Raw genomic sequence first — 12,513 nt, forward strand, 5'->3', positions numbered from 1 at the left:
GCCAACAAGTGCTTCTTCAAGACTGTTGGAAAAGCATTCCTCTTGAAGCTGGTTGAGAGAATGCCAAGAGTGTGAAAAGCTGTCAGCAAGGCAAAGGGTGGCTACTTTGAAGAATCTCAAATATAACATATAGTTTGATTTGTTTAAAACTGTTTTGGTTACTAAATGATTCCATATGTGTTATTTAATAGTTTTGATGCCTTCACTATTATTCTACAATGTAGAAAATAGCAAAAATGAAGACAAACCCTTGAATGAGTAGGTGTGTCCAAGCTTTTGACTGGTACTGTATATAATAATAGTAGTAATAATAAAAATATATATACTGTATATACATTTAAAAAATAACAATCATGAGGCTATATACAGGAAGTCAATGTGCAGGGGTATAGGTTAGTCAAGTTAATGTACATGTAGGTGGGGGTAACGTGACTATGCATAGATAATAAACAGCGAGTAGCAGCAGTGTACAAACAAAAGGGGGGGTTATGTAAATAGTCCAGGTGGTTGATTAATGGTTCAGCAGTCTTATGGCTTGGGTGTAGAAGCTGTTAAGAAGCCTTTTGGACATAGACTTGGTTCCCCGGTACAGCTAATCGTGCGTTAGAAAAGAGAACAGTCTATGACTTGGGTGACTGGAGTCTTTTACAATTTTTTGGGGCCTTCCTCTGACACTGCCTAGTATATAGGTCCTGGATGGCAAGAAGCTTGGCCCCAGTGATTTACTGGGCCAGACGCACTACCCTCTGTAGTGCCTTTACGGTCAGATGCCAAGCTGTTGCCATACTAGGTGGAGATACAACCGGTCAAGATGCTCTCGATGGTGCAGCTGTATAACTTTTTGAGGATCCGGGGACCCATGCAATATCTTTTCAGTCTCCTGAGGGGGAAAAGGTGTTGTCATGCCCTCTTCATGACTTTCTTGGTGTGTTTGGACCATGATAGTTTGTTGGTGATGTGAACACCAAGGAACTGTAAACTCTCGACCCGCTCCACTACAGTCCCGTCGATGTGAATGGGGGCATGTTCGGCCCTCCTTTTCCTGTAGTCCACGATCATCTCCTTTGTTTTGCTCACGTTGAGGGAGAGGTTGTTGTCCTGGCACCACACTGCCAGGTCTCTGACCTCCTCCCTATAGGCTGTCTCATCATTGTCAGTGATCAGGCCTACCACTTACGTGCTCAGAGTACACGTCCTGGTAATCTGTCTGAATGTTGACCTGTTTAAAGGTCTTGCTCACATCGGCTACGGAGAGCTTGATCACACAGTCATCCAGAACACCTGGTGCTCTCATGCATGCTTCAGTGTTGCTTGCCTTCTAGTGAGCATGAAAGGCATTTAGCCCGTTTTGTAGGCTCGCATCTGGATGAGCATTTCCTTGTTTGCTTATTGACTGAAACAGCTCGATGAGTGTGGTCTAAGTGCTAGCGTCGGTTCGTGGTGGTAAATTGACGGCTACAAAAAACATAGATGATCCAGGTCGATAGTGTGGTCTACAGCTTATAATGAGGTAGTCTACCTTGAGCAATACCTTGAGACTAACTTAATATTAGACATTGACAAGTAGACACGCACCCCCACCGCTCGTCTTACCGGAAGTAGCTGTTCTGTCCTGTTCTGTTCTGCTCCTCAGGCTTTGTTGCTTTGCTCTGAGCATCATCATCATCTTTCCTGATGGGGGAGGTCCTTGGCGGTTGTTGGTAAACAATCAGGGTTTGATTGAACAGAGACCCTGGTTTTAGTACCAGATCAACTCAGACCCTTTAGAATAGAAGAAACACTGCTCTACTTGCATAGCATATTAGGGCACAACTACTCCCAGGATGAGTCCCAAACGGCGCCCTATTCCCTTTATGGTACACTAATTTTCACCAGGACCGATATGGCTCTCATCAAAAGTAGTGCGCTATAAAGGGAATTGGATACCATTTGAGACACAGCTCCAGTCCATTTTCTGTCCAGCTAAAATATGATTTTTTCCATGGTATTATTTTCTGGACGGTTCTTTTGGCTGATCCTCTAGTTTTCTCCAGGGTGATTCTCTGCACTGCTCTGACAGAGCTCTCTACTCTGCTCCCTGCTCCCCACACGCTCCCCGGGGTTGTTAATGAGTATTAATGGCTAATGGTGGTCTGTCTCCCAGCGGAGCGGAGAGTGGCCCGGAGGGGCGTGCTGCCACGTGGAGGGTTTTGAACGTTGTTTTGACAAGGTTCCCCAGTCTGACCTCCCTCTCGGAGAAAGAGGTAGCTGTCTGTCTCCACAGTGCTGAAGCTGTAGGGGACCGTCATTACCCTTCATTGACAATCCTCTCTGTATGGCATTTCATAGAATCACAGCAAGCGGCCTTGCCTGCCTGCCTGAGAAATAGGCCATCCCTTTGTGTTACCTTGACATAATCAGGGCTATGTAAACATGTCTATGTAGCACCCCCTTAACTCCTCCACACACACACATCCTCACACAAACAGCTCAGTGACACTGCTGGTGTGCGAGAATGTCATGTTAATCACACTCAGCATAATCTGTTTTCTCAGAGCGCTGAAAATCCAATTATGCAAATCAAAATCCCATGACACATTGACGGGTAGAGGACATGGCGGGTAGTGGAGGAGGGGAGGGGTGTATGTCTTTACCCCTCCTAATGAGATTGCTACCCCCACCTCTCCTCGATCCATCCATCCGCCAGTGGGTGTAGCAACATTAGAGGGGGACACAGCCCATAACTCTCCCAATGGAAACCAAGGTCAGGGGTTAGAAATGACTGAGGCCATGGCTGATTATCCTCTGTATCTATCCACTGTATCTCTATCACTTTCAGTCCATCTATTTATCTCCCTCGCTCTCTCTCTTTCTCTCCCTTTCTCTCCCTTTCTCTCTCTCGCTCCTATCTCTCTCCATCCCCCTGTCGCCCTGTCTCAGTCACATGGCGAGAGCTGAAATTTGTCGTGACGGAGGTTAGCTCTCTTTCTGTTTGCCTCCATGTTATTGTGGTTCCTCAGATGGATTTCCCCCTGCAGTGTACACACAGTTTGTCTCCTGGACTTTTTTTCCCATGCACCTTCCTACAGGCATAACATAGCCTGCAAAGTTGGTCTGCCCTTTGCTGTAATAACAGGCTCCACTCTTCTGGGATGGTTTTCCACAAGATGTTGGAACATTGCTGCTGGGACTTGCTTCCATTCAGCCACGAGCATTAGAGAGGTCGGGCACTTGGTGTGGATGTTGGGCGATAAGGCCCGGCTCGCGGTCGGCGTTCCAATTTATCCCAAAGGTGTTCGATGGGGTTGAGGTCAGGGCTCTGTTCAGGCCAGTCAAGTTCTTCCACACCGATCTCGAAACATCCATTGCTGTGTGGACCTCGCTTTGTGCACGGGGGCATTGTCATGCTGATACAGGAAAGGGTCTTCTCTAAACTGTTGCCACAAAGTTGAAAGCTAGAATGTCATTGTATGCTGTAGAATTAAGATTTCCCTTCACTGGAACTAAGGGTCTAGCCCAAACAATGAAAAACCGCCCCAGACAATTATTCCTCCTCCACTAAACTTTACAGTTGGCACTATGCATTGGGGCAGGTAGCGTTCTCCTTGCATGCGCCAAACCCAGATTCGTCCTTCGGACTGCCAGATGGTGAAGCGTGATTCATCACTCCAGAGAATGCGTTTCCACTGCTCCAGAGTCCAATGTTAGTGAGCTTTACACCACACCAGCCGACGCTTGGCATTGTGCATGGTGATCTTAGGGTTGTGTGTAGCTGCTCGGCCATGGAAACCCATTTCATGAAGCTCCAGACGAACAGTTATTGTGCTGACGTTGCATCCAGTGGCAGTTTGGAACTCTTTAGTGAGTGTTGCGACCGAGGACGAACGATCTTTACTGGCTACGTGCTTCAGCACTCGCCGGTCCCTTTCTGTGATCTTGTGTGGCCTACCACTTTGCGGCTGAGCCATTGTTGCTCCTAGATGTTTCCACTTCACAGAAACAGCCCTTACAGTTGACTGAGGCAGGGCAGAAATCTGACGAACTGACTTGTTGGAAAGGTGGCGTCCTATGACGGTGCCACGTTGAAAGTCAATGAGCTCTTCAGTAAGGTCATTCTACTGCCAATGTTTGTCTATGGAGATTGCATGGCGGTTTGCTCAATAATAGCCCAATCCACTAATTTGAAGCAGTGTCCCCATACTTTTGTATATATTGTGTAGATTGCAGGTTCTATCAATTTAATTGTTTGCACCATTAATCCCCCTTTTTTATATTTCTTGTAAAAATGTCTCTATACTTTTCTTCCCCCTCCCCTACCATCCCTACCCTGATCGGAGTAAACTAACGTACAACAATACTTCTACAGCTACTTACAGCTATTTACTTTAGTAGTTAAATAATTATACAAATATTCCTAATTTTCTCTTTCTTCAAGTGCTGGATTTTCACACACAGCAGCTAATCCACCATTCATTCTGATTTGAACTCCGACCCACCGATCTCCACAGATTAACCCATCTTTCTCAGTATGCCATTTCCTCTTGTAGAACATCCCTCCATTTTACTATGATGTCTTACGAGGGTCCTGAACCTTCCTATTTGTGACATTTTTATCGACATTGCACTAAAGTAAATACTTTACCTAAGAGCATAATGATATTTCCCATAGACTGATCATGGTTTATTCAGATCCTCCTAACAATCGAGTTTGCAGGTCCATCTGAACCCTGATATTATGACATAACAACCATTCCTGGAACTGACTCCAAAAGAGTCCCCGATGGACAGTACCAGAAAATGTGTTCTATTGATTTATTCTTTCCTCGTGGCAGAATCTGCTGACTGTTCAATGCGTATATTGAGCATTCTTTCTGTAGAAAGTATTTTATATAATAGCTTAAATTGAAATTAATGGATTTATGTGTCAATAGTTGTTTTATGTCAGTTCATAGACCCGATGCCAAGGTAGTGGGACATCAAAAACCTGTTCCCAACTGCCTTGAATTTTATTTGGGTATTGCTGTCAAACCTTTTTCGATTCATACTAATCTATTTAAGCCATTTATGATTTTTTTTTAATGGGTGGCTGACAAAACTAATTATAAAATATATTTTTAAAGTAATTGTCTCTTCTAATTTTGTGGCAGAGCCATGATGAGTTAGTTATAATTTTGTATTTGATTATACACCTCCATACACTGTTGATATGTGATTTGAGTGTTGGTCGAATTAGTGACCATCTGAGTGATGTGCAGCTGTCAGATGTCTTGTCACCGTGGCGATAGCCTACACTGTGACGATGCAGGGGACAGATGGCTAACAGCCTGTGAGCACGCATCTGTGTCTGTCTGCCACACACACACACACACACATACAGTTGTCCCACGCGGATATATTAGAGTACAATAAGCGTAGCGGCATAGATGTGTCACTGTCATCTGTCATCGTGGATTAGCGCTAGCCTAGCGTGGTTTCTCTGTCAGATCAATGCAGCTGAACAACACTGACAGGCCTTGTGATGATAATGCCACAAACAAACAAGGAATTAATAGTCAATAATTTGTCAAGTAAAATACTTAAATCGGTCAATAAGATTTGAGAGCAATTAGCTGAATTAGTCATAGTAATTATCGTTAAATTTCTGATATAGTACTTCCTCCTACAATTTGCATCTCTCATTCTCTCTCTCTGTGCTTTTCTTGTATTGAGTAATCTTTCTCTCAAGTGTTTTTTCTCTTTCTCCTTCCCTCATTCTCTCTATTCCACTCTCTCTCTCTCTCTCTCTCTCTCTCTCTCTCTCTCTCTCTCTCTCTCTCTCTCTCTCTCTCTATCTCTATCTCTATCTATCTATCTATCTCTCTCTCCGTCAGATGAGCCTGTTGTGGGTGTGAGGGGTTTTGTGCGGGACCCAGCCCATCTCCAGGGCTCCATTCTGAGGACAGCTCTGAGGAAGAGCCCCCAGGGGTTTGGCTTCACCATCATCGGGGGCGACCGCCATGATGAGTTCCTCCAGGTGAAGAACGTGCTCCGAGACGGCCCTGCCGCGTACGATAACAAGATGGCCTCCGGTGAGTGTAGGAACGTGCGTGTGAACACGAACAGACTCTTACACACACACACCAGCAAGGTTAATCTTCATGGACTGTACAGGGTCCACACCCTGCCTCTTGACAGTAAAACTCCACATCAGTAACAGTACATGTTACGGCGAACGCCCTGATTTGAAGAGGAGCCATATATTTCAGATTTCATAGGTCCCTTGGCTGTGCTTCTTTGCATACCTATGGCTATTACGAGCATGCTTATCTAGAAGTGTGGTCATGTATCTTGGATCAGGTTGTGACATACAGTATATAGTCCATGCTGTCTTCAACAACCATTACTAGTGATATACACCTGCAATAGCTCGTTGAATGCTTTAGGAGAATATTCATTCTATAGACCGTGACATCAGATGTGTGGTAGTTATAATGAGTTGTTTATTGTCTGCGATAACGCGTTGGAGCGCTGTACGCCGTATTGTGTCACAACCATAACAATGCTATTGCCCAGTGTTCTAAATGTACAACTGCAAGGGAACAAATGTTTCCATATGTCGTTCCCCCTCGCTGTCCAATAAGTGATTAGATGACAAAATGTACATTTTGATTCCTTAATAATACAGCAATGAGATGCTCTCCAATCCACGTCCATTTCTCTGTCGCTGAACCACGCGTGCTAAGTGTACCGCTGGCAGTAATTGATGCCAGAGTGGTGTCATTTTAATGAGCATGGAGAGTAATTTGATCTGGACATTGGGTCTCTGAAGCGATCCCATCTCATTTCTGAGTTAATAGTTAACTCAGGTTCCGTAACTCTGACTCATCCTCGAACCTTTCAGGGTGCGTGCATGTGTGTGCGTGTGCGCGCGAAGTATGGGCTTAGTTACCCGTGTTTGCCCTGACAGTGATTGGCTGTTGTTCCGTCTCGGTTTGTTCAGCTCATTTATATAACACGGTGAAATGTTAGATGTGTTTGTTAACAACAGCTATTGATTGTGTTGGGTGGATCCTTCAGGGGAGTCCCAGCTAGCCAGCAGTGATGAGAGTTTCCCGCATTTGTTTTGGTTGGAGATGACAACACCTACTCTTCATTGATCTGTCTGGGACCAGCTGAGCTAATAAACCCAGGCTAGAATGACGGAGGATGAGGGGAACGATATAGAGTTATGCTGTACCATACTTCCATGTTCGTTCATCAACCCCAGAGCAGCTGTGGAGCGGACTCCAAGGAAACGGGTTTCAGCTCTTGACCAGAATATGCTTTGGAATGGGCACTTTGTTCAAAGTGATCCAAACTGACTTGTGGTTTAATTGACTCTATTCTCTGGACCTTGTTACTATATCACGACTAAACCATAGCACACTCCCGTTCTAGAAATGTACCCATCAGTACCCAATGCTGATACATCTTCCCTCCTATTTCTCTCTCCTTCCGCTCTACCAGGCGACGTGATCGTGGATATCAACGGCCTCTGTGTCCTGGGGAAAACCCATGCTGATGTGGTTCAGTTGTTTCAGTCTATCCCAGTCAACCAGTACGTGGACATGGTGCTGTGTCGGGGCTACCCCCTGCCTGAGGACACCGGTGGGAGTGACGATGCCTCGGGGGATGTAGTCACCGCTCTGCCCCTGGCCCCCGAGGCCACCCCGTCACCTTCGTCTTCCAACACCAAGGACATCCACTACGTCACCGGCCCAGACGGCACCCTTCCTAGACAGGTACAGTCAGAAGAAGATGGGCCACCCTGCTGATCCCGGTTCCTCTCTAGGATTCTTCCTTCTTGGGAATTTTTCCTTGCCACTGTGCTTCTGTTTTTGATTGCTATTAGGGGTCTAGGCTGGGTTTCTTTTAAATCACTTTGTGACAACTGCTGATTTTTAAAAAAGGGCTTTATAAATAGATTTGGGTTGATTGATTGACAGACCGCCGCCACTGCAGTACCAACCATGACCAACGGGGGGCGCCACTATCCTGAGGGTCCAGACCCCACACTGCTGCAGCCGGAGCTGGTTGGCGTGCCCCTGGTGAAGGGGCCGGGAGGGTTCGGCTTTGCCATCGCAGACTGCCCCCTGGGCCAGAAGGTACCATTTATATCTGGGTGATGAGTTGTTGGTTTTGTTTTATGTCTGGAAAAATGAATTCCGGCAACACTTTACTATAGCTGCCCTTATGTACACCGGATTGTTATAATAATGCCTTATGTAGCAGTAGCTGTTGTAGAGACTTTATAAAAGTCCATTAAGAGTTACCGAATGTACTTTTTCCCGGAGGATAAGAAATGTAATCTAATGTAAAATAGCTTAACCGACTCTAATCCAATCGAACCTATTGGAATGTCATTTCAGGTGAAGATGATCCTGGATGCCCAGTGGTGCCGTGGCCTGCTGAAAGGGGATGTTATCAAGGAGATCAACCGTCAGAACGTCCAGACACTGAGCCACGCCCAGGTGGTGGACATCCTCAAAGACCTGCCGGTGGGCAGCGAGGTCAACGTCCTGGTACTCAGGGGAGGTGAGAGAGCGGGGATGGTAGGAGGAGATACATAGGAGGTGGTGCATGCCTTCATCACAGTCAACATACTGGCATTCAGAGGAGCTGCGAGACTAAACTATACACTGCCACATTGGTGATGTCATGACTTTAGTGTGACAGGGTCATGCGGCTGTGAATATGTACTGTAGTAATAGAAGTTCCTCGAGGAAGTCAATTAGATGGCCGTTCAGCTCCTCAGCAGCCCTCCCAGAGGCCAGAGCCAGCCACCGTTTAATAAAGCAATTTCATGCTCGTCTATCCCTATCTATGTCCCATTTGCACCGCTGCATACAAGCAGGCAGGCTCAGAGAGCAGTAATAGTGGAGCTCTGAATATGATACCTTGACCAGAAAGGTGAGGAGGAGGAGATGCTAGTGGGAGTTAGATTCAAGCCTCTCTAGTGTTTGGCTAGATAGTTAGATAAGCATTCAGTGGCAGACAGCCTAACAGAGGCAGTCTGACATTTTGGACGAAGGACAGTGATATTGGCCCTGCTCACCACTTCAAAGAGGATGCTGTCACTGAATAAACTGAAGAGCTCTTTCCATTTGCCTGCACTACAATAGCCAAGATGCTGTACGTTGTGTTAACCCACAGAAATATGCTCCAATACTCTGAAGAATGCTAAGGAGTCAAGATGCAGCATGTTCACCTGGGGACGTTTTGCTTCAGTGCTCTGAAGGGTCCTAAGGACTCAAGATGCAGTATTTTCAACCAGAGATTTTGTTTGTTGTGAGGAGGCCTGGGGGAGGGAGCAGAATCAGGTTGTGCTGTTGACTGCTCCAGGGAAGGATGAGGGGAGACTGATGGAGGGGCTAGCAGGAGACCACAGCCAGGCCCGGCAGGAGACAGACCACAGCCCGGCCCGGCAGGAGACCGACCACAGCCCGGCCCGGCAGGAGACCGACCACAGCCCGGCCCGGCAGGAGACCGACCACAGCCCGGCCCGGCAGGAGACCGACCACAGCCCGGCCCGGCAGGAGACCGACCACAGCCCGGCCCGGCAGGAGACCGACCACAGCCCGGCCCGGCAGGAGACCGACCACAGCCCGGCCCGGCAGGGGACCGACCACAGCCCGGCCCGGCAGGGTTATCAGGAGGGGAGGGGTGTTTCCCTCTGAGGTCACCTAGGGGCTGAGGTGTAGAACCTGGGTCTATGACCAGGGGGTAACATCAGCTCTCCACCAATGACCACCACAGAGAGGAGGAACAAGAACTTGTCTACTCGGCTGGCCACACCACACACTCAGAAGCCTACTCCGGGGTCCTTCAGCTGTGCAGTATTGGGGCTTGCCCTATGTGGTACTAGTAATATCAATGTGGATTGTCACCATTCCCCATGTTCAATGAAAGGTGGTGACTAGCTGTGTGTCACACAGCTGGATATACACCCCTGGGTCATCCCTTCATGGTCACTGTGCTTCTCTTAATGAGGGTGAACTGCTGAGCCCTTATCTGAATAGACTGTCTGACTTGTGGTGGCAGGTGTGGACAATACATTACAAGGTTAACCCACGGCGAGGCACAATGTCATATCTCTTCTCTCATCCCTCTTCCCTCGGTCTGTTTCTCTGTCGAGATCAGAGATCCTTCCTATGCTGATGCTTGAATATAGTGCCACCAGCTGGTTAAGTTGAACCATGATCTTCCTGGCTTTAGTATCAGAGAGGAGAGCAGGGAGAGAGGACTGTATGGGGCAATGGGGCTACGATCATGTTCACTACTCATTCTGAAGAGCAGGGGTTCCCAAACTTTTTCACTCAGGCCCCCCCCTTCCAGCATTGGTGCTCACGCGCACCACTTCTATTTTTATGGCCACAAACACTATAGATGACACAATCTGTTCACACCCCTACTTGTTGGAGGAGAGAACATTTCAGGTTTATTTCCTGAAATTCTATACATTTTTCCATGTCTAATGTGTATTCGTGTGATATTTGAGTGACTGGAACAAAATACCTAGCTAAAAAATGTCAGCTGACATGGGCTAGTTGATCTGGACATTTCTGACGAGTTAGAAAAAGCTCTCGAATGTATACAATGATGGAAAATAGGAATACTGAGGATGCACTACCCAATTTCAAAAATTGCACCTTGTGCTATTACAACTTTCAAGAGTAAGTTGAAAGCCGGACTGACCCCTGCGCCGTTCGGCCCTGCCGACCCATCTTGCCCCCCTTAGAGGGCGTGCCCCACAGTTTGGGAACCACTGCGCTGAAGCAGTGTATGATGAAAGAGAATGTAGAGTCTACAGCAGAGCAGGATTAATAGAGTGACGAAGTAGAGATGTATAATAATCTATCAGACATCCAGCACATTAACCCAGTCATCCCCCTAAGGCACTGGAATCTGTCCTCCATAATACATTGGTATTATACTGTATTGAGTCATCTTTCTGTCTAATAACGTTGTTCCTCTCTCTTTCTCTCTCTCTCTCTCCCTCTCCCTCTCTCCCCAGGTCAGACATCTCCTGTGAAGTCTCTAAAACCTGTAAGTTCAAATAAATGCTTTTAATTACCCTTCTCCTCTCTTCCAGAGACTCTCCCCATGGCCTCTACAGGGGATTCTAATCAGAGATGTGTGTCCCAAATGGAGCCCTATTCCCTATGTAGTGTGCTACTTTGACCAGGGCCCATAGGGCTCTGGTCAAAGTAGTGCATCATGTAGGGAATAGTACCATTTGGGACTCAACTAGAGAGTGTAGAGCGGGTCTGGGAACATAAATGGAAACACAGGGCTTTTAAACACCAGATAGCAGATGAATTATTAAAACAAGCCCTGATATAACTTTGTCTTAGTTTCATTCCCCACCAACAGCAGTCTGCTGTAGAGAGCAGTACATTATTCAGGGAGCTGTCGCGAGCCACACGCACGCTGGTAATATTTTTGGAGGCAGCCGGCTGACTCGGATGGGTGAATGTGCTCCTGGCAAATGGCTATTTAACATCCTGGCTGGTAGTAGCTATACTGTGTAACAGTGTTTAAGCTGTAAATCCATGTTCAACAGTTCTGATGTGCCTTCTTTACAACAGAGTATATGTGTCTACTGGGTCAACAACAGAGAATTGTATTGAGATACAATACATCCAAATAGAAGACTCCGGCTCAGTGGAATTATTTTCCTACAGCTTTTCTGAGGGACTGTGTTAACAAAGGCCAGCACTGCAGACACTAGTGGAAAACTTCTCCGAGTCGTTTGGGAGTACAGAAGAACATGTACTGTCTTGCTAAATCCAGCACTATTACCCCGACGTGTCTGAGTTGTAGATGATGCTATACGGGCCATTAAAAACAAAAGTGATGTGGAGTTTAATTGAATCATCTCGTTTGTTTTGTTGCAGTGCACTGCTCCCATGTCGCAGCAGAGGCAGGAGAGACAGGAGAAGGAGATGTCCACCAGCACCGAGACCCTCAGCCCCCCAGAGCCAGCCCTGACCCCGGCCCCCCAGCCCCTTCCCTTCCCCCCCAACACCATGCGCTCAGCCTCCCCCAAACCTGACCCCTCACAACTCTACCTCAAGTCCAAGGCCCTGCTGGACAGCAAGCGTGAGTATACAGTACATACCACTACGCGACAGGCCAGTCTCACACATCACTCTTCTTAACTCTCACTGTTCTAATGAGTACTGAACATAGAATGTGTCGGTCTTTGCCTGTTCCTCTATAGCAGCGGTGAATTCAATGTGTCCTCTTCCTTTCCCTCATTTTCCCCGTCCAGCCCCCAACACCAAGGACCTAGATGTGTTCATCAAGAGGAACCAGGAGTCAGGTTTTGGTTTCCGCGTTTTAGGAGGAGAGGGGCCAGATCAGCCCGTAAGTACCCTCCCAGAGAGACTGCTCTATCCTGGTTCAGCCAGCATGAAGACTCTGGGCGCACTGTGGGCTGTTTAGCCGGACCCAGACTAAGCCTAGTGTTTTAAATGGGTTACCTCCAATGACCATGAGTATGCTTAATCTGGG

General features: G+C 47.1%; 1 protein-coding gene across 4 annotated transcripts in view; it reads left to right on the forward strand.

Annotated features, from left to right (window-relative positions):
* LOC129860681 (membrane-associated guanylate kinase, WW and PDZ domain-containing protein 3-like) overlaps window positions 1-12,513 on the forward strand; it is a 188,099-nt gene that overhangs the window by 166,983 nt on the left and 8,603 nt on the right. For all 4 annotated transcript variants that reach the window (XM_055931323.1, XM_055931322.1, XM_055931320.1 and 1 more), the window contains 7 exons: window positions 5,850-6,047; window positions 7,465-7,739; window positions 7,944-8,102; window positions 8,367-8,532; window positions 11,012-11,043; window positions 11,895-12,099; window positions 12,272-12,366. In XM_055931323.1, coding sequence (XP_055787298.1) covers window positions 5,850-6,047; window positions 7,465-7,739; window positions 7,944-8,102; window positions 8,367-8,532; window positions 11,012-11,043; window positions 11,895-12,099; window positions 12,272-12,366 — 1,130 coding nt within the window. The remainder of the gene's footprint in view (window positions 1-5,849; window positions 6,048-7,464; window positions 7,740-7,943; window positions 8,103-8,366; window positions 8,533-11,011; window positions 11,044-11,894; window positions 12,100-12,271; window positions 12,367-12,513) is intronic.

The sequence above is a fragment of the Salvelinus fontinalis genome, chromosome 8 (genome assembly GCF_029448725.1).
Source record: "Salvelinus fontinalis isolate EN_2023a chromosome 8, ASM2944872v1, whole genome shotgun sequence".
Taxonomy (NCBI): Eukaryota; Metazoa; Chordata; class Actinopteri; order Salmoniformes; family Salmonidae; genus Salvelinus; species Salvelinus fontinalis.